This window comes from Panthera uncia, chromosome B1 (assembly GCF_023721935.1).
Source record: "Panthera uncia isolate 11264 chromosome B1, Puncia_PCG_1.0, whole genome shotgun sequence".
Classification (NCBI taxonomy): domain Eukaryota; kingdom Metazoa; phylum Chordata; class Mammalia; order Carnivora; family Felidae; genus Panthera; species Panthera uncia.
This window is the reverse complement of record NC_064811.1, coordinates 80,529,440-80,551,940: the sequence shown is the minus strand read 5'-3', so window position 1 is coordinate 80,551,940 and position 22,501 is coordinate 80,529,440. Positions and strand designations below refer to the sequence as shown.

The following is a 22,501-nucleotide window of genomic DNA, read 5'->3' as shown; positions in this document are numbered from 1 at the left end:
CCGGCGGGCGGGCGAGCGAGTAGCGTCTCCACCAGCATCTGCTGTGGCCGCGTTTGCCCGAAGCTCGGAGACCGACGGACCGACAGATCGCCTGGCGGACAGACGCGGGCTCTCGCCTTGGGCTCGGGGCCAGCTTTGGCGAGGCTCGGGGTTTGCAGCGCGCGGTTTCTCCGCTAGCTCACGGCCACCCCGGCTCCGGCGGCCTCGACGCGCAGGGGGCTGGAGGTGCGGGAGCGGCTCTCCGCCGGTCGGTCCCCGTGCGGCTCAGCCGCGGCCCGGAGCTGCGTCCCAGATCCCCTGCTCCCCTCCGGGCTGCTCCGAGCAACGGTGCTCCGGGGCTCCAAACTCGGGCTGCCGGGGCAAGTGTCTTCATGAACCCAGAGGATGTCCGGGAAGCACTACAAGGGTCCTGAAGTCAGTTGTTGCATCAAATATTTCATATTTGGCTTCAATGTCATATTTTGGGTAAGTTGGAGCGCTTCTGGGATTTCAACTATTGTGGCCGATCGATCCGCGGCGATTTCCCCCACGTTGCTTGCTGCTTTTACTTTTCGCAGCCCCTCGGGCGCTTGCCCGAGCAAGGAGAGGCATTTGCCTTCCGCCTTTCCAGCTTGCGCGTTGGAGAGATAAACATTTAATCCTATTTAGGAGTGGGAAGAGGTAAAAAGAAAAACCGAGCCGGAAAGGGGGCACCCAGGCCTTGGGGTGGCTTTTTAAGGGACGAATAGCAGGGATGCAGATGAAAGAAAGGCTCGGCAGTTTGAGAAATGAGCAACCGCACGAATTAGATTTGCTCCCGGTGGGATATGGCTGTTGGGCAGAGCGTGGTGTCATAATAGGGAAGGCTAATCGGGCAGAGCCGACCCTGAGGTCCACCTTCTAACGGGGATCTGATTGGACGAGGGCTTGGCTCCGTGTTGCCGCGGCTGGTCTGTGCCATGCTCAGCGTGTATCTTCTTGCACCATCTCGGGCTTTGTGTAGGATGCAGATGCAGTGGTATACGGTTCTGTAATGTACACGTAAATAACGCTTCCTGCGCGCTCTTCCCCATCAGCTGGAAAGCGCTCCTTTTGCATAATGGACTGGCTAGTGGGCGCGTGGGGTGGAGGGTTTTATTTCCATGTGTATCTTCTCAGGGTGATAACAAGTCACCATCAACATGTTTCAGTGTGTTCGTGCCTCACGTCCTCCTTTTCTAAGGAGTGACACAGAGTGGGCCGTTTTGGGGAAACCTTGGAGAAATGCAAAGAGAATGTATGAGATACGTTTTATTGGGGGTACGGAGAGCAAATGCTTGAACGAAAGATTCAAACCACGCTCTGGCTTTGCTGGCAACACAGGGTGCTGGGCACCTATTGTAATTAGGCTGGGATGCCTACTCTTTTGTTTTGTTTGGATTCTTTTCCTTGATTTCACAAACGTGTTCAGCAACCAGACAAAGAGTTCACTAGGGCAAGGAGAGAACGTTGGTTCAAAGACTGTGTTATTCCTGCCGCTCCCCTCCCCCCCCCCCCCCCCCCCCCCCCCCAACCCCATCCCATCCCATCCCATCTTCTTCCTTAATGTGCCCCCCCCCCCCCCAGTGGAAAGTAAAGATGGTGGCTGTCTGGGGGTGTTTTCCAAGTTGCTATTCAGTGTAGGTTCAGTATGAGACACACAATAATGCAACGGTGGGATCAGTCATAATCCACGGCAGTATGCACACATTGTGTGTTTATTTTGATTGTTCTTTAATTTTAGCCATTTGTTGTAGACATGTACAGCTATGAGAATAGTTATCCATATAGCTCTGTATATTCATTTTTTTTTCCTACTCACATTAACAAAGCCATTTTTACATTTTTTCCTATTTTCTGTTGAAGTGTCTTGCATTGGTTTGCATGTTTTGCAAAGGGAAATGGAAGGGTTTGGGGGTCCACTCTGTGTCACCATGTCATCTGTCCTCAAGACTCATAAAGAGAATGGGGGGGGGGTGGAGAACATGAATAAATATTGTATCTAGTCATTCACAGACAGGTTTGTATGTTTTTCTTGCCAGAGATTGTATGTGATTCCTGTGAGTGGTCGCCCCCTCCCTGCTGCAATTAATAGGAAGAAGAAATTATTTTTTTTCTTTGCTTCTCTTTTTGTCATCTGAAAAATGTTGAAAAGTGCTGGGTAGTCACATTTCTGAGTGAGGTGTTTTGATTTTATTGGACCTTGAAACTTTGTGACTTTGAGAGTCAGGGACTACTGAACTGAGACTGGACCTTGTTGAGGTAATGAGTCCAGGCCTCTGCATTCTACTTGAACACTTTCAAAAGTTGCATGTTTCAGCTACCAGGCAACAGAAAGCACCCAGGGGCTTTCTCTGTAGTTTCATAGCAGGAGGTGGAAAAGAAATAAAGGGATTCGGGCCTGTTTCCCTAACAGTTTGGTGTAGTTTTGTACAGTATACAGAGGAAAATTTAGTATTTTCTGTGGATTGGGTTGTAGCAGTTCCACTAGAACTGTGGAGAGCATCAAAGAATTACGGAATGTGTGCATAGAGATTTCCAGAATAGAGCTTCCTCTTGTTTGATTTTGAAGGTCTTTTGGCGGGAGTTTTATGGGAAGCCTGAGAGGAAACCTAGGCTGTGGAACTAAACAAGCTACCCCAGGCAAAATTCCTTATAGCCCTTCTCTGCTTTGTATATGCTTCCTCCCTCCTTTCTGTGCCTAGTGCCTTTTACCCAGGTACCCCTTCATACCTTTCCTATCCTGCTGTCTACTTCAAAATTACCCCTTTTTTAAATCTCCCAGTGTGTCAGTACCATAGTCTCTCATCACAATCAGCAGGAAGGTAACATGACATTCGATTAAAGTACAGTAATTCAGACTAAGATATTAGTGACTGAAGAACGGGGGTCAGTAACTTGGCAGTCTGCTTCTGTCAAGTTGCACATCTGTACCCAATACAGAGTTACCATCCTGTCAGTTACTGCCAGAAACAGCAGACTCGATGCTACCCTTACACAGTTATGAAGAAGAGATTCATAATAGAGAGCACGGCTTCCTAATCTTTCATTTTCACGCTGTGAGATGCTAGAATAAATGTGACATACATCGAGGACGTTTGGAGGTGTAGTTCTGGTGAAATAAAATTGACATGTGGACATTGTCACCCTGGCACTGTGAGCTTGGTTCTCTTGCTAATGGGTAGTTTGACTCCTTGCTAGTCAGTTAACTGCCCTGGGCCTCAGTTTCTCAGCTCTTAAAATGAAGGAGTTGGATAAATTGTAAGGTTCTTTCTAGTTCTGACAAAGAATGTATCTGTCACGTTCCAACAGGCTAGGGAAGAAAAATACAAGAGATGGGCACCGTGTATAATGAAAATAGCATCTATGGGAGTACTTACTACAGACCTTTTCTCTTACTGAGAGTTGTCTGAAGATCAGTTTTCTTACTTCATTTTTTCTTCTTGGCTTATTCACTCATTGGTGTAGTTTGCATTCTTCCCTGTCCCCAACTGTGAATCTCAAATGGAGTCCTGTGAGTCATTAAAAAAAATTTTTTTTTATTATTAGAGTTACAGTTTGGTGTGTAAAATATGAATCCTTTTATATAACAGTTGTACGATATTCTGAGTAACAAAGTCAACATCTTGTACAGATTCCTTTCTCATTAGTTGTCACAGGGTGGTGGGGAAAATCTCATTTTCCCTATTTTGGAAGACCTCAAGCCAGAAGGGAATTGGTTTTATTGAGGGTGTCACCCTACTAGGACATTTCTTGGAAAACCCTTAGGCTGCTTTGAGGTGGGTGAGGGAAGAGACAGGGAATTTTGTTTTAAAGTCTCTTTTTTTGGGGGACTGAACCCCCACATCACCTCACACCATTAATAGATGTTTTGCTCTGGAGTTTTTTGGATTTTGGTTTTAATGCTTAACTGTTTGTAGGCAAGTAAATTGACCTCATTCTGGTGTTGTTGATCTGTTGTTATGTAACAATCAACCCCAACTCTTAGTGGTTTCAAACAAAACTTTTTTATTATACCTCACAGTTATGTGATTTGAGCAGGCTCATCTGGGCAGTTGCCCTTGGGGTCTCTTGGGCAGTTGCAGTGAGATGTGAAGTCTCACTGAGGTAGGGTGGCCAGGATGGTGTACTCACATGACTGGCAGTTGATGTTTGCTTACAGCTCAGCCACGATTGTTGGTTAGAGCACCTATTTGAGGCTTCTTCCTGTCTCTGAGACTGAAAGAAGGTTCCAGCCAGTTAAAACTACTTACCTGCCCCATTGTCACTTTTGTCTGTTTTACTCGTTAAAGCACACATGGAGTCTGCTAAATTTCAAGGGGGAGAAGAAAGAAATTCTACCTTTTATGGACAAACGTCAAGGTCATGTGGCTTGCGGCCATCTTTGGAACATACACTCTGCTGCACTGAGCCATAATTTCTGGTTTATAAAGGAAGGATAACATTATCTAATGGAATTATAGTTTCAAGGATTCAGTGAGTAACATATTACCCAGTACAATGTCTCAATATGTAACACATGGTGACTATCATTATTGTTATTGTCTCTAGACTTTATACTAGTTCCATTCTGCACTGTAGAACTTCTAGAATACTTTAGCCTGATACTTTGGCATCATTACCACTAGGAAATGTTAATACCTTTAAGATCTTCCTAGGATTCAGTAAAATGGATTCAGTAAATTTGTCACTTATTAGAAAAAAAAGCCCCATGGATCAGTGGAAACCTTGAATGTCTTGGGAAAACCAAGAATGGCTTGGGGACACCAACTGGTTTTTCTCTTCTCTTTACAGTACAATTAGAACAGCCTTGGATACTTGAGGCCAAATTTCTCTTTGATGTGCTTTCAAATATTACATTGTGTCTTTAAGAGGAGGTTTATCCTGGGTTGATGGCAGAATATTGTATCTAATTTGTTTCCACAGGGCTTAAATTCAGAGAGGAGAGAGATTTAGGGAACCTTGGGGGGGCATCAAGTAGGAAGCCTTATCTTATGATTCACTATAAATTGTAAGATGTTCTGGAATGACGATACATCAGCAGTTTATAAGTCATAATTTTTGTTTTAATTTGCTAGACATCTGTTAGCTTCGATGGCAACCATATGGGAGTCTAAATTGCCTTTTGAATTACAGGGAGATGGTAGGAAGAAAGCTAAATATGGTTATGAAAGTGTCATATGGAAAAAGTGTAACAAAGGTGTATAGACCTCAGTGGGGAAAGTAATTGAATACTGAACTTGCTTGGTCTGGCTGTTCACTCTTGGGTCAGTGAGAAGGCACTGAAGCATTCACACTTGATGATATCCCTGGAAGATAGAAATGAAGCAAAGGGGGAAAAGGTAGAAAACCAAATGATGTTCCACCCAGCATCAAATTGCCAAGGTGAGCTAAAATGGATCACTCTGTCTTAATGTGTCCACAATAATAATCCCAGGCATAAGGTGAAAGCAACCCGTGTTTTAACAAAGCTTTATAATTATGGTCTCTTTCTTCTAAGCATCTCAAAGCATCTTAACAAGCATATTATGACATCTTTGTGACAGATGAAGAAACTGGAGCACAGAGATGTGGAGTGACTTTTGAGCTGTTTGAAGAAGGTGTCAGGGTTCGCTTTTCAAGTATTAAGTCTCCTCTAGTAACGATAGCCCCAGCTTCTCCTTTGAAACTTATTTTAGAAGATGCTTTTAATTTTAAAATAAAACATCAAGTAAGTCACTTACATCTGTTCATAATTGAAAAGTGATAAAGTTTTTGCATATGCCTCAATTAACACCACCCACTAGCATAAAGAGTTAGGATGAAAATGTTAGAGAATATGATAGTATAATAAACTATGTGTAGTCTATTGAAAATTCATAAATGAAAATTGGATTATTAAAGACAATTAAAGACAATGGAGTACTGAAGACACATGCTTCTTTCTATATGTGACACTGATGACTATCTTACATTTCTAACCTCTGAATCATTAATCATCACTGGATTATAAGGGCCTCACCTGCAGGGACTGTCTCTCCATCATTTTCATAATCTCAGTGTCTAGCACATTGTCTGGAACATAGTAGATGTTTAATAAATATTTGTTGAACGAACGAATTATGAAATCATTGGAAAGTACCTAGACGTCATCTCCTCTAACTTCCTATTCAGTGAGACATTTTCTCTAACATCCTGCCAACCCATCTAAACATGGATCTGTTTTTGGACCACTTTAATTGTTAGAGTTTCACTTGTCCTCCAAGTAGATGTAATATGTTTCCCTGTAACTCCCATCCTTGTAATTTACTGTGGCTGATTTTTAATTTTTGTTTTGAAACAATCTTAGACCTACAGAGAAATTGCATGTGGTATAATTTGTTTTTATCCTGAATCTTTTGAGAAAAAGTTGCCAGAAAGATGGCTGTTACACCAACACTTCACTGTATATTTCCTGTAAACTAGGGTATTCTCCCAGATAGCCACAGGACAGCCATCCAAGCCAGGAAATTACCACTGATACATTACCATCATCTAATCCTCAGACCTCATTCAAGTTTCCCAGTTGTTCCAGTCATGTCTTGTAAAGCAAAGAATCCAATGCAGAACATACATTGTATTTACTTAGCTCTTTCAGTCCTTCTCTGTCAGGATCTGGACACACTTGAAGATTATAAACCAGCTATTTTGTATAATGTCCCTCCCTTTGGGTTTGTCTTCCATTTTCTCATTCTTAGATTCAGACTGTGCATCGTTGGTAGGAAAATTACAGAAATGGTGCCCTGTTCGTTTCATGGCATCCCATCAGATGGCACTGATTTCTGTTTGTCCTGTTACTGTTGATGGTCACTTGATTAAAGTGTGGTCTGCCAAAGCTGCTCTGCCATGAAGTTACTCTTTTTCCTTTTGTAATTTGTACATATTTTGTGACAGGTTACGTCCAAACAACGTAAATAGCCCAGTCCCCATCAAAATTTCAACCTGTTAATTTATATAAATCAGTAAGAAGTTGCTTCCTTTTCTTCAGTGCATTTTAAACTGTTACTCTCCTGGGGCATCTGGGTGGCTCAGTTCGTTGGGTGTCCAACTTCGGCTTAGGTCATGATTTCACAGCTCATGGGTTCGAGCCCCATGTCGGGCTCTGTGCTGACAGCTCAGAGTCTGGAGCCTGCTTCAGATTCTGTGTCTTCCTCTCTCTCTGCCCCTCCCCTGCTCACACTCTGTGTCTCTCTCTCTTAAAAATAAATAAACATTAAAAATAAAAAATAAACTATTACCCTCCTTACTTTGATGTTGCAGTTGGTCCCAGGTTTGGTGGCCATGCTGCCTCCTGTGCCATTTATTTATTTATTTGTTTGTTTGTTTATTTTTAATGTTTATTTATTTTTGAGAAACAGAGGCTAGAGGAAGAGTAGAGTGAGGGAGACAGAGGATTGGAAGCAGGCTCTGCATTGACAGCAGAGAGCCTGACATGGGATTCAAACCCACAAACTGTGAGATCAAGACCTGAGCTCAACCGACTGAGCCACCCAGGCGCCGCCCCCCCACCCTCCTGTGCCCTTTAACTCCCATCATTCTTTGAACATTTCTGTGCTTTCTGGCAGAACAAGATGTTCCAAGCTCATTTTGTAATTTTGGGGTGTCATCTATTGTATCGGTCATTTCTCCAAGGAGTCTTGGTTCCTTTGAGTGGCAAATGTTATTTAGAAGCCAAGATCTAGTTGCTAAGTGTGCTCATCGCTATGAGGGTATCACCACCCCTGGGAATTCCCAGTGGATATAATGGCGGCATATGTGTATGTATATACATATATGCACATATGCATATATTACATATGCGTTTCTATATTTATTTATATTTTGAAAATCATGATTTCCATGATACCTCAAATCCCTATTTGATACCATGGGGTTTATTCTAGGTTTTTCCTTTTCTATATTTGTAAATACCTTCTTTGATCGTGAGATTCCTGGCTCCCATTATTCTTAACAGTTTACTTATTTGATAAGTTCTCCTTATATGTAGCCAGTCTTCCACAGCTGCTCCTGTTGCCCTCCTTACCTGCTGATGCTGCAACATGAATGCCACAACCCTGCACCCCAAAATACCCTCCCTACTCTGATTGGGCTCTGATACTGTGCTCTGGGCTTCCACATCCCTCTTCATACCCGTCCTTGCACAAAGGCCTACCTTGCTTGGTCCCAACTAATGGCTTTAGCACAGAATTTTTCAGAAGAAGGGAAAGGGCCTATATAACACTTTTGTGATATGAAACAAAACTTACCTCCTTTCTCTGTAGCCCTTCAGTATTTAAAAACAGGTATTTTGTCTTTCCTAAACCTTCTGTTTTCCATCTTTAAAAACTGTTCTGTTTTCCAGCTTTAAATTCCTCCATGTATTCTTCATGTACAATTTCCAGATTGTTCTTTGCCCTTGTCACGATACTCTGCCTGTGGTCAGACACACTTCCATTAATGTAGCAACCAGAGTGGAACACATTCTTCACTCACTGTTCCAACCATGCAGAAAGCAGTGGGCTGTTACTATTGAACTTCCTCTTAAGTCTCTAGGCCATGCTGGACCTATAGGTAGAAGCCTCTGCCACCGCCTGGATTTGTCTTTGAGTAAGTTACTCTCACAAATTATTTCCTCAGTTGCTTCTCTCAAATATGGGGAAAATAATTCCAATATCTCATGGAGTTGTTATCCAGTATTAAAGGAGAGCATGCACATGAAGGTGCTTGGTAAAAGGTAAATCTCTCAATACAAATAGTAGTGATTAACCTCAGCTAAACCACACAGGCTTTTCTTGGCAGCCAGAGAACATTGTTGGCTCAAAGTGAATTTCTAGTGAAATGAAACCTTCACTTCTTTTTCAGGTGAACTTCTGTCAAACTCATCTCCTTAGGCTAAGTGCTAATCAGCGGCCCTAACCCTCTAGTTAATTATTTGAATTTAGATTTAGTGCTATATGTTTATCCCATTTATATGTCTTATTCCAGCCCTGCAGTTTTTATTTTTTATTTTTATTTTTTTTTATTTTTTATTTTTTTAACATTTTTTATTTATTTTTGGGACAGAGAGAGACAGAGCATGAACGGGGGAGGGGCAGAGAGAGAGGGAGACACAGAATCGGAAACAGGCTCCAGGCTCCGAGCCATCAGCCCAGAGCCTGACGCGGGGCTCGAACTCACGGACCGCGAGATCGTGACCTGGCTGAAGTCGGACGCTTAACCGACTGCGCCACCCAGGCGCCCCGAGCCCTGCAGTTTTTAAACTGTGCTGCCAGAAGCCCTAGGCTTCGTTGAGGTATGCTTGGGCTGACAGGGAGTATCTGTGACCTCTCTCCCCGCCTGAGAACTCAGCCATTAGGTTTGATATTTTGGGATACCATGAAAAACTTTGCTTGAAAAGAGGGGTCTCCTGCTTAAACAAACTATTGAAAACCACCATTCTAGCTTTCAGATGTTTTTGAATCTTGATGGTCAAGGCATGTTTTAACAAAATCATTGCTTGTGTGGGTCCTTCTTCTATGTGTGAATCTCTTCATGCCCAGGAAGTCCGTCTCACTAACTAGAGTGACTTCTGTAAGATCAGTTGGCATTTCACCTCTTTATAGATGTAGCAGTGTAGTTAGTAAGTTGTTAGGAAATTTTAGTCTTCCCACCAGGGCATCTGATTCAGTAGGTCCTGGATGGGGCCTTGGTATTGTGGGGTTTTGTGTGCGTGTGTGTGTGTGTGTGTGTGTGTGTGTGTTTTGTTTTGTTTTTAAATGCCTGCAGGTGATTCTGATGCCCAGCTGAGTTTGAGAAGCTCTGGTTGTTTTTCTTGGCAAGATGTAGCATCTCTTCCAAATGCTGTCTGGAGAGGACACTTGGGGGAGCTGGGAGTGGGTAGTGTAGAGCCATGACCAAAGAGTGACTGATTTCACCAGCACATGAAGCTAGTGTTCGTTGCTTATGAGAAAAAAATAATGCGGCCTATTTTATCCTTCATGGAATTTTTTATTAATCCAAAAATGCCAGTTTATTTTTAAATCTGAAAGTCCTAAAAACAAAATGAGAAAATCTCTGCTAAACAGAACCTCTTGTGCTGCAATTAGTATGCTAAAAATTAGCATCATATAGGGATAGAAGCTAGTTGTTTACTCGACAGGAACAGTGAAGAAATAGACATTTTGTTCTTTTGCCCTAGCTGCCCTGCACACTTCAGGGCAGTGGACTGGGTCTAACCACAGATGCCAGATAGTGAACTGTCCTCCCCTTCAAATATCGGCCTCGCTGGTCAAGGTGCTCTTCCTTTCCTGGGACTTTCTCCTGTTTCTCCAGCCCTCCGTACCCTCATTTGGGGATGGGGTGAAGGGGAGTTGCTTTCTGTATCTCTAGGGCAGTTTTGTTGATTTCACTGCTGCAATGCCATTGCAGGGACATTTCTTCTCCCACATCCCCGTGTGCCGCACTGTCACAAAGAGCTGACAGTGACACAACACAGGAGACTCAAGCCTGATGTTTGTCAGTTTACTTTTTTTTTCTCTTGTTAATTTTTATTTAAAATTTTTTACTATTTATTTTGAGAAAGCGAGTGACGTGTGTATGTGCGCTCACACACGTACACACGTGTGACCAGGGGAGGGGCAGAGAATCTCAAGCAGAGAATCTGACACGGGGCTCAGCCTCACAAGCTGTGAGATCATGACCTGAGCTGAAACAAGAGTCGGACACTTAACCGAGTCACCCAGGCACCCCTGTCAGTTTACTTTAGCAAGGGAAGCTTCAATGTAGAATATTCAGAGTGTGCATAATGAATTTTCAGATAATTTTCTTGACTTTTTCCTACCCCCTTTAAAAAGATTAGGTATTTGGTTATGGCTGGGCTCCTAAAGTGGACATTTTTTGAAAGAAATAAAATCTGGAAAAAAATTCTAAAGTATTTCTCTGAGATGTGTTACTGGGGCATAGTTATCACACTGCTCTGAAAAAGGAAAGAAAAAGAGCGCCTGAGTGGCTCCGTTGGTTGGGTGTCCAACTTTTGATCTCAAGTCAGGTCTTGATCTTGTGAGGTCAAGCCCTATGTTGGGGTCCACTCTGGGCTCTGCAGTGGGTGTAAAGACTACTTAAAAAAAAAAAAAAGACCCAGAATGGGGGACAAACACTGTGGTTAGCACTGATGGTATCTGTATGTAAAAGATTGTTAATTATGAAATGCAAGGTATAATTTTTAAGCAATGTAATCACCAACCTTGATAACCAATTAGTATTTGGAAATAGATGGCAAAACACTTTGGCTCCTCTCATTGAAAAGGCAAAGTGATGTTGTATACCTCTTCCAGCTACTGTTTACTATTTACAGAAGTATTATAAGACATAGGGCTCTTTTTACTTGTTGAGATTTTTTTTTTTTTTTCTAAATTATACTTGGCACTAAGTCTTGAATTTCTAAAAATCTGGAGGGAACAGCTGGTGCTCTAATAAATATTCAGGCCAGCTATTTTAATGCTTTGTACTTCATTAAGTAGTCCTAATAAAAGGGGAATACTTGAGTTAAGCATTTCTCAAAGTATGTTTTGCTTCCAACAAAAATTTCCCCCAGCTGTTAATATTTCCCCCCAAGCAGCCTTAAAATTTAATTCTGCCAAGTAAGTAGTTCTAATCACTATTGAAGCATTTAATGCCAAAAGTTAGTTCTCCTGTTTTAAGGTATGGTTCTATAAAAATGCCCCAGCCCTTTAACGGATGCAGACTCCACAGGTCATTGACCTTGTGGAAAAATGGTTTATTTGGGACCGTATTAGAGAGTGATGAAAAAGGTGCATCGTGACTTGGGCAGGCTAGGAAGCAGGCTGAAGAGTATGGTGTTGAGTTTGGATTTCACGTGTGTCTGATTTTTACCCAGCTCTCTTCCCAGGCCTGTGACCTTAGGTTATTTTGTCACCTTACAGTTCAATCTCCTCATCTGCAAAATGGCGTTCTTAGTCGTAGTGTTAATTGATGTCGTTAATAGTAGTATTAAGACTCAATATCTGTCTTGGAGTCATGAGGATTAGAGGAGTTAATATGTATGAATGGCTTGGAAAACTCAGTAGATATTAGCAGTTATTACTGTTTTCCTCAACACCCATGATTTTTTTTTTGATTGTTTTTTTCTTAACTTCTTTCAGAACCATTCAAGTAATCTTACATTGTAACATATATTTTTTGTTCTCTGTAATGTTCTGCCTACATAAGCCATTCTCAAAATAACTAAAGGGAAAAGAGATCTAACAAATGTTCACAGTGTTCTTTTCATTGTAATGAATGGCATGTAATTCTTATCATGGATACCAGACCATGAATTTGCATCTATTGTTTGTTGTTAATTTCCCCGTTTTTCTTTACCCATTTAGATTCCCTTTTCATTTTCTTTGCAAAACCATACGGTCTTGGTCTCCTATTAGTGTTTTGTGCTGGGACAGTTGAGTTTCTGATGTTGAGCTCTGGTGTTAGGCCTAACACCTGGCGGAAATAAAAATCTTTTATTAACATCTGTTGAATCGGGATATTCTAGAAATATCTGGATGGCTGTAACTACATATTTTTAGCTTTTAGCTTTTATGGTATCATCAGTCATGTATATTTTGGTCATTGTTTTACTCTGTATTTCAGAAAAATTCTTTAGATTGTTGAAGGGGCCTTTGAATTGGCACACACGTAGAATTTTGGCCTGAAGTACCTGGTCATTGACTAAAGGGCCACCCATCTTGGTGACTGACTGACAGTGTGACTTCTCTGCGGCAGTAATGGGGTGCACTGGGTGCTGTGCTCTTTTGCCTCCAGTGGCATCACGTGACACAGAGGACCCAGAGTGTCCTAATTTCTTTCTTTCTGTTTTTTTTTTTTTTTAGTGTGTTGAATTTTTATTATCTAATTGTCATCGTATTTTCTTGACTACTGGGTTTAAGAACATAGCTTCATTTCCAAACATTTTTGTTTTTTTTATTTACCTTTCCATTAATTGATTTCTTTTTTTTCCCCAATATATGAAGTTTATTGTCAAATTGGTTTCCATACAACACCCAGTGCTCATCCCAAAAGGTGCCCTCCTCTGTTTTTTTTTTTTTTTAAGTTTATTTATTTATTTTTGAGAGAGACAGAGACAGTGTGAGCAGGGGAGGGGCAGAGAGAGAGAGGGAGAGAGAGAATCCCAAGCAGGCTCTGTGATGTTAGCGGAGAGCTCTATGAGGGGCTCGAACTCACAAAACTGTGAGATCGTGGCCTGAGCCAAAACCAAGTGTCAGATGCTTAACTGACTGAGCCACCCAGGTGCCCCAGGCTGTCCTAAATTCTAAGCATAATCTTCTCTCTAATTAGGCTCACCTCTAGGAGAAAAGACCAGGGAATGCTAATTTAGTAGGTGCAAGGAGCCTTGTCACTCACTGTTATGCAGAAGGTGTACAGAAAACCCCAGCCCTTGAAAGGGAAGGAGGAGGGATGAAAGAGAGGGTAAGTAGAATTTTTACTGTAGTGTTCACTGGTCAAAAAGAATGATCTGTGGAGCATGACAGGATATTATAGGAGCATACTTAAGGTAATTTTAGCCTACCTGCAACATGCCCAACACTATTAATTTTGATTCCCTCGTTGGCTTCACAATCCTTTGATGGTTTGTGACTTCCCTTTGCAAACACTGAAGTTATCCCCTTGTCCTTCTGATCTGTGCTAGCCAGTTTCTGTGAGGCCTGGAGGATGGCCCACCTGATAATCCAAACAGCGAACCCCAAAGTTCAGTCATTTGCAAGCTTCCTGCATGGTTTTGGACAAACTCTGGTGCCACCTCAGAGTTTCTCAAATTTTAATGTGCATACAATTCACGTGGGGAATCTTGTTTAACATGCAGATTCCGATTCAGTAGGCGTGAGAGAGGCCAAAAATCTAACACTTTCATAAGCTCACTGGTGAGGCCACGGTGGCTGGTCCACTGATCTCATTTTGAATTGCAAGGATATAGACCATTGCAAACTTATTCTTTTCTTTTAAATTAATTCTGTTTTTAAACCTTAAATACATTTATTTAAAAAAAAAACACTTCAAAAATATAATTATTCAAATACATACAGTGACGATAATCTGGCTTATTAATTTCTAGGTAGTGATTGGTGCCTGCTAGCAGGCCTGAGTCAGAAGCTTATTTTCCTTTGTTACAACAGAGGTTAACAAGTGTACAAAGTGTTCGACGTCCTGGCATCAAATGAAGACTTTCTCCTTGACTAGACCAGAGGATTTAAAGAGAGTTGAAAAGGAAATGACTTTCTTATTCAAGATTGTTTAATGCTGTATTCTAAAATCATCTCTTCTGGCACCCCAGGTCACCAGGGAATCTCACTTTGGGGAGCCCTGCTTTTAAGTAATTCGAAGGAAGGCATACATTTATAAGCTAAACTCTATTAGTGAGATGGATGGATCTCTAGAGGTAAAATGGTTGGGGAGATGTGTTGAAAGTTTTGCCTACTTCAGGTTCTGTTTCCTGTCGGGGAAAAAAGAGAGGTACCCCCCATTTCTGAAAAGTTGCTACCAGCTCTGGGCCCAATGAGTAGTTACATCTTAGGCAGAAAAAAGAAAATGCTTTGGAAAATTGGATCTCCGGCTAATAGGAGGTTGACCTTAAAAACTGAGGAAATCTATCTCAGTGGGTTCCTTTTACATCCATCTCCTCTTCCTTCAAGTTGCTTTGGATTATGTTCAATTTGGAATGAGTCCATTTACTTGATGCATTCTTTAGAATAGGGCATTTTCTTTATACTTTTCTACTGTAAAAACAATACAGCAACACTAATATACATTTTTTTGAAGGAAAAGAAATTCACCACAATCCCAGTAATACTTTCTTTTGGTTCAATTATATTAAAAATGGAGACTCTTAGTGAAATACTGTGAGAGCAGTGAACAAACACCCCGAAACAAACAAAAAGCCATTTTAGGGTCTCACTAAAGAGACTTGTAGTCTCTTACAAGGATTTGAATTTAACAAACCTCGGTTACTTAACTTTGTAAAGGAAAAAAAAAAGTGCTTTTCCATCAATAGCTTAAAATTTTGTTTTAATGTTTATTTATTTTTGACAGAGAGAGAGAGAGAGAGAGAGAGAGAGAGAGAGAGCACGTGCAGAGGAGGAGCAGAGAGAGGAAGGTGCAGACTCCAGGCTTTGAGCTGTCAGCACAGAGCCCTGTGCAGGGCTTGAACTCACAAACTGTGAGATGATGACCTGAGCTGAAGTCAGACGTTTAACTAACTGAGCCACCCAGGTGCTCTGCCATCAATAGCTTTTAAGCATTTCTTCTGACTTTACCTGCATTTCCCCCCTCAGGATAACATTTAGAATAAGTGTTTCAACATACAGAACAAATACCTTGTGAATAAACATCAATTCCACACAACCAAAAAAAAAAAAAAAATCAATAGATCTCCTTTGGCATTTGAAAAACCCTGTACTTTTAAACGAAAGAGTTACAGTGGTAGGTAGCTGAAAAACAAAAACCCCAAAACCCAGGCTCTTAGCTTTAAATATTTTTCAACATGACCTTTATGTAGACAGAAAAATAAAGCTGAAAAATTTCTGAGCACCAGTTGTAATATTGGTGCCCTGCTTATCCAAATATGTGTGGCAACTGCCCACATGGTAACTCATGTGACAAATGCTACCTCGTATATATATATTTTTTTAATCTCATAACTGTAATCCTAGGGAAAATAGTGTTTATTTGGTACTAGTTCCTTTAGCTTTGTCTATTGGTTGCGGAAAGAATAAATTGAATGAAGAGATGGCTAGATGACCTAATTCCATGTGGCGTTTTCATTTTTTTCCTGAGTCTGCAAGATTTAATAATCCCTAATGTTCTTACTGTATGTTTTGAGAGTTTTAAAGTTGCTCTCCAGGGAGGATTTGAAACAATTACATAAAAGTTTGAAAATTGTGTTTTATTCTTCTTTTTTTAAGATACAGAATCAATATCTTAAAAATGGAAGGACTGGTGTCACTAAAAAGAGGAGAGAAATATTTTGTATTTTGTGAAATACAAGTATTCCATTTAGATATTTATATACTTGGATTTTTAATATATCAGTATAAGTCAGTAAATTATCAAATATATATCCTTCATGAATATTAAATATTGATCTATACCCTTGGATTTTTTTTTGTTGTTGTTGTTAGTAGATATGTGCTTTCTTTGGAGAAAGACAAGCTTCCTAAATGACCATATGACCTCCAAACAATTTTATTTATGATAAAAGACTAAAGTTTCTTTTATGACAGTTTAGTATAAATATGCAAACCAAATGAAAAACTTTTTTAAGTTGAAAATAAAAACCAGAGGGGCCCCTGGGTGGCTCAGTTGGTTAAGCATCCAACTCTTGATCTCAGCTCGGGCCTTGATCTCGAGGTCCTAAGTTCAAGCCCTGTGTTGGGCTCCACACTGGGTGAGAAGCCTACTTTAAAAAAAAAAAAAAAAAGAAAACCATAGATCAGTTTTAGTCTCGATGGCATAAACAGAAAAAAAAAAGACTGTGATTATATTTTTGGTTCTTAAATGAAGACTAGAAAATGAACTCTTTGAACTATAAAATTACTACATCTTAATTGAAGGCACCAACAGATCATTAATTATTGCTAAGAACCTTTTTTTAATTGTGAGCTTTCTATTGAATATCCCCTGCCTTGCCCCTCTTCTTTCTGTGAATTTAATTTCAGAATTGTGAAGACCGAGCTTTTTGCTTTCAGTGAAGGTGAATCTCTTTCTCATTCCTTAAAGAGGTTAACCTGCTGATGACAGAACAGAAGGTTGGAATTATTTTCAGCAGGAATGAATGGCGGTACAGCTATTCAGTGTTCTTTGGTGAATCTGTTTAGTGCCCGGGTATTGGAACTATCCTTTCACTGGTCTTTTGCAGTCCTCTTTATATGATCTAAGTATTTCTATGTTGAAAAGGGCCTGAAAAATCATTTAGGTTTTTACCTCCTTTCCCCGCCCCGCGGGGTCCTAATAGTGAATCCCTCCTCCCCCCCCCTTTTTTTTTTGCCCCAACCAAAATTTTCAGCAGAGCCCGCCACGTTAAAACAGGGAACAGCTATAAAACAGGAGCCTAGCGTCTCACGGGGCTCACGCCTCCTCCGCCACACTGCATGGGGAGAGCACGCAGAGGGGACCAGGAGAGGCCTTGCGGATTTTGCTGAGGATGGTGGGGAAGGCATCTGTTTAGCATTTACGAATTCACCTAGAAGCCGGTGTTGGCTTGTGTTGCCTGTACGCTGTGGGCGCGCAGAATTGCCCTTGTTTTCAAGTGCTAGTGCTTCGGCTCCATTTGGTTCTTCTGAACGGTTTTGGTGCATTCTGATTAACATCAACCTTGCTTGTGTGAAGTGAGTACTCAGGTCATTTACTATGTATTACTCTTACGCTTTGGAATGAACAGACTCAAAAACCTGGCTTCATATGGATTCCATATGTGGCTTTTAAGTTAGCAGAAACACAAAGCCTTTCGATTAATTTGCACATAAAGTTGCATATTGAATAGATTAAGCTTGATGGTGTAGGTATTATTTGAAATTCTTTGTCATCTCTAATATTGTTCATATTTAAACAAGCTACTAGGTGTTTGAAGTTTCTGTGGTGATGACCTTAATCTATGAATTCATATAGGTCCTATTTGGTTTATTTATTTATAAATGTTTATTTTTGGGGGAGACCGAGCAGGAGCGGGGGAGGGGCTGAGAGAGAGAGAGAGAGAGAGAGAGAGAGAGAGGGAGACGCAGAATCCAAAGCAGGCTCCAGGCTCTAGGCTCTGAGCTGTCAGTACAGAGCCCGATGCGGGCTCAACTTCACGAACCATGAGATCGTGACCTGAGTCGAAGTCAGCCGCTTAACTAACTTAGTCACCCAGGTGCTCTCCTGTTTGGTATTTTTCGTATTGAATGCAGCTACCCATGGAATTTATTTTGTTTTGCACCATTAGCCCCAGATAGTCACACATGATATAAAAAACGGGACAGTGCTTCTTTATTTATATATTTAATTTTATTGTCCCCCATCCCCCATGCTAGACAGAGAATACTTCCCCCCTGTTTAAGGTAGTGGTTAAGAGTGAGACTGACTGGGTTCAAATACTGGCCTTGACCCTTTGAAGCTGTGTGACTGTGTACATTTACTCCATCGCTCTGAACTGTTCCTTTTGGGCAAAACGTGAGTCTACTTCTAGGATAATTGTAAAAGTTCAATAAGATGTTGCCATGGATCCCTGAGAGGGGTGAGCACTCAGCGGATACTGATACTGTAATCAAGTGTAGAATAGATGACAACTCAGGACAGGTGCAGGCTTTTGTTTGGTTCATTATCATCTGGGAAAGGTGTTGGTGTCCGGGAGCCTCACCTTTCCTTGTTAGGGAGATACACTCTGTATAATAGAACTTTTCACTCACAGCAAAGTTTTGTTTGTTTGTTTGTTTCCTTTTGTCCTTCACTCACTGGTAGAAATTGTACCTCCATGCTTTCCTTTGGCAACTGGATCTGCGGGTTTCTGGCCAGGACACCTGCTCCATTCCCCACTCTCCTGGACCCTAATTTGCTTTCCTGTTTAGCTGCAGCTGTCCACCATGCCCATTCCTGGCGTGACCTGATCAGCACTCTGTTTCTATATCACAAACACTGGCTTTTTTCATAGTTCTCATGTCCTGTCTCAAGGGTCATTTTGAGGCCACAGACCTACCTGGGTTGTTTTTTGTTGTTTTTTTTTAATGGTAGTATATGCAGAAATTACAGTTCCAAAAAATAACATGTGTAGATCTTATAGGCATATGAAAGGCATAAAATTTTTTATGCCTGGAAAAATACCTAAAGTATTGTAGCTACCCAATACTTGTTAATTGAAATGAATTAGTTAAGTCTAAAGTAATTTCCTTAGCTTAGGAAAAAAACTAGCATCCATTTCGGCCCTCTGCAAATATTTTTTTTTTTTTTATGTACAAGTAGGTATGTTTATGAACCTGTTTATTAATATATAACTTATTGTGATAATAATTACAACTTTTTAAATTGAATTTATATTTGTATACTTACAATTTTTTGTTATAAATGATGTTTATGGGCTGTTGAACTTTAAGGAATCTGGCATTTTAAGTTGTGTTTTCACTGTATGGAATGTCAGAGTATAATTCTGACAAGAAGAAAGTTGCCTGCCTTCCCAAAGTTAGTGCTTTTCAGAGTGTGAACATTTGCCCAGTGGAATTTTGTCTCGTTTTTCATTTTCTGAACTATCATAGGTGATTTTTCTTCCTTGAACTGTATAGATGAAGATTTCTGGAACTGAAGTTTTTCCCAGATTGAGACCAGCTTCTCTTCTGTCCATTATTAGTTTGGTTTTTTTATTTCTTGTTTATTTCTAATCCTAAGTTTCCAAAGGTGGAGGAGGTGAAAGAGAGGAAGAAGAGAAGCAAAGGCCATTGTCTTGAGGGAAGGATGTGCTTGGGGGGAGTCCTAGACTGGGCTATTGGACTAAGCAATTAAATATGGGATGTTTCAAAGTTCCTTTCCAGTGAGGGGCCTATGCCCAGCTTTTGTATCCCATGACGAGTGTAGTGGAGGTTCATGTGGTGGAGTTTCTGGGACCATGAACCCCATAAAGATAATTATCTAAATTTAGGAATATGCACAAGTTATCAGAAGACACTCCACATGTTTCTTGTGCTTCTCCGTGTCTTACTGGGTGTGCCAGGAATCCTCTTTACCTGGGCCATTTCTTAGAGGTGTATTTGCAGTGAGCAGTCTTGAAGGATGAGGTAATGTCTCTCTCTGGAACAAAGTGTAGTCTCATTTACTGCTTATTATAAAGCAGAAGGTTCCCTAAAGCACAGGTTCCTCAGCTGTGATGCAGACATAGAGCAGCACGTGCAGCTTCCATCTGGGCCCCTCCGTGCCAACCCCGACGACCCTCAGACTTTGGGACAAGGAGAACCTACTCAAACATGATGCTCATGCTCTCTGCTGTGAATACTAGTCCTTTGTCTCTGACCCAGGTGTTTTGTGTCTTCTGCCAGCTTCCAAGAGATGGTAACAGGTTAATTTATTACCATGTAAGTAGAGTAAAAGCAAATAAGGCTAGATACAGGTGTATTGTGTGTAAGTTGAATACTTATCCAGTTAAATATATTGAGCTGTGTCCTGTTTAGACCCTAATCACCTGGGCCTAACCTACAAATAGTGTGGTTAGGAAGGCAGTAGTGGGTGGTTCCTCAGAGTTTTTCGTGTACTTCATATCTATGCCCCTGGCCTGTGTGTCTCCAGGGACCCAAGGGAACCAAGGGAGACCACGGCATCTTTGCCAAGAATTGTATCCTGAGTCAGGTAAGATATAAAACTGAAATATGCAAGAGGTTGATCTTGAGAGTACTGAGCAACAGAACCCAGGAATATTGGTGGCGGTGGGAAGAGAGCACACAATATTAGGAGCTTAGGAGGACATCTGGCCCTGAAAGAAGAGATATGGGGAAGTCCAGGCCAAGGCAGCAGGCCAGAGCTAAGAAGAGGCAGGAAGAACCCATCTCAGAAACATCCTGGCTCTGCTGAATTGGACTGGGGAAGAAAATTTGTTTGCTTTGTGATATTTGTGGAATGAATTGTTTTTAAGCAATCACTTAACCTGTTGGAGAGTAACACCGAGATCATCTCCAAGCTGGTTTACACAGTTTAGAGAGCATTTATATTAACAGTCATGCAGCTGATGAAAGGCAAGTAAGAATATTTGTTTAAAACAATATTTTTTTGTGTTTTTTCTTCATCAAATACCTGTAAAAGTGTATTTACTTGTTAGCTGCAGTAGATACTTGCTCTTTCCCTTGTGAAAAGAAGAATATGACCTTATGGTAATTAGACCTGATATTAAGATTTTACATCGAGAGTGGACTCTTCAGGGCTCAAATATGAGGTAAGCTATTGAAACCCCACTCCTGTTGTTTTAGTGTGAATCTTATTTGCATTCAGTCAACCAAATTCTAAATATTTTTTATTCATTTAATGATATGTGAAAGGTATTAACCATCTATAGCCATCAAAATGAGATCCATGATGACTGCTGAAATCTAAGGATTCATGGATTAAGAGTGCATGGATCAGGAAGTGGATTTTAATGGGGGAAATATCTGTGGGAGTGACCCCTCTGTCCCCCATCCCCAAGGGCTGCACAACATAAGTTGTGGTCTGTACAACTTCCTGGGATATGCATGATGCTCCCCGGAGTTGTGCAATGTGGAGCTTTGTGTATATTGGGCAGTCATCCAATGGTTGAAGTAAGTGGCATGTAAAGTGGGTGGTCCTTTAAGTTAAATGGGTTCAGACATTTCTGCGTAGTGTGATAAGTACCACTTGTGCCTTTCAGCCCTTGAATAATGAGGGTGATGTTGGTAGACATGAGGGCTTCTCATGGGGACCTGGGAGTTCCCTGCTAAGGAGAGGTTTCCTTAGTCTGACAAAGACCCTCAGGTGCCTTGGGACTTTGCAGACTGGGCTAAAAAAACCTCAGACCAGGATCCACTCTCCAACTGGTCCTTATTGGGCCCAGGGAGAACAAAAGAACTGCAGCTGTTGAACCTGTTACTGTACCCTTGAAATCAAATAAACCAGTGGTTTGCTTATGTTAGTGAATAAGCTTGATTACTCATATTCAAAATAATTAACCTTGTTTGTGAAGTGATTGTCTGTAGTTCCCTTTGGATCTTGAATCCAGGGTATGAAGAGGCTGCTGACCAATTTTTTTTTTCCGGTTTCTTAATACAGTTACTTTACTTTTTAATTACATATGTGAATATATATAGCGCTTGCCAGTGTAAATGCCCAGATTAATAGAGATCACTTTTTTGTGTGGAAGATTATTGCTTGCCTCTGCAAGTAATTCTAGGAAATAAAAACCAAGTATCAACGTAAAAACTTTTCTTCACTATTCTGGATGCATTTTCATAAAAAAAGACTTGGGAGTGGAACTCTCCCTACTGCATGAAGATACACTGCTATTGCCTTCTGCAGCAACTTGGTTCTTTCCTGCCACTCAAGCTTTGAGGACCCTTAGCACACAGAGAATGTCTACTTTCCTTACAGCTAGGTGGAGGTACCAGCCCCCAATGTGTTTCTTATTTCCTGCCCAGGTGAGCTGACAACCTCCAGAAAAGCCTAGAGGACTTACCTGTTGTTCCCATACCCCCATCCACTAGCAGAAGTCACTTTATATGTATTTTATATAAAGGGATTTCAAATAGTGGAAGTCTGTGGGACCTGGCATCGTTAAGGTAAGGATTTGAATCCCAGGCAGCTTTGCTGCCCTCTTTAAGCTTTTTGAGACTTTGTCCCCTCATGAGTAAAGGGAGTATGTTGAACAACTGTTCTCCATAGTTGTCCCATGTTTCTGCACATCTTGTGAGCTGGGGCACTGACTGCCTTTGTTCTGGGCTTTTTAAGGATGTTTGTATAGTGAAAAGCCTTGGAAGGTAGATGCCCATGGAAAAAAAAAAAA

At 41.1% G+C, this 22,501-nt stretch overlaps 1 protein-coding gene across 2 annotated transcripts in view; it reads left to right on the top strand.

The window, feature by feature from the left end:
* TSPAN5 (tetraspanin 5) overlaps nucleotides 1–22,501 on the top strand; it is a 161,602-nt gene continuing 139,101 nt past the window's right edge. Inside the window, exon 1 of one of the 2 annotated variants that reach the window (XM_049630906.1) lies at nucleotides 1–465. In XM_049630906.1, the coding sequence (XP_049486863.1) occupies nucleotides 385–465 (81 nt within the window). In that variant the 5' untranslated portion in view covers nucleotides 1–384. The remainder of the gene's footprint in view (nucleotides 466–22,501) is intronic. The other variant, XM_049630907.1, reaches the window with a different exon arrangement.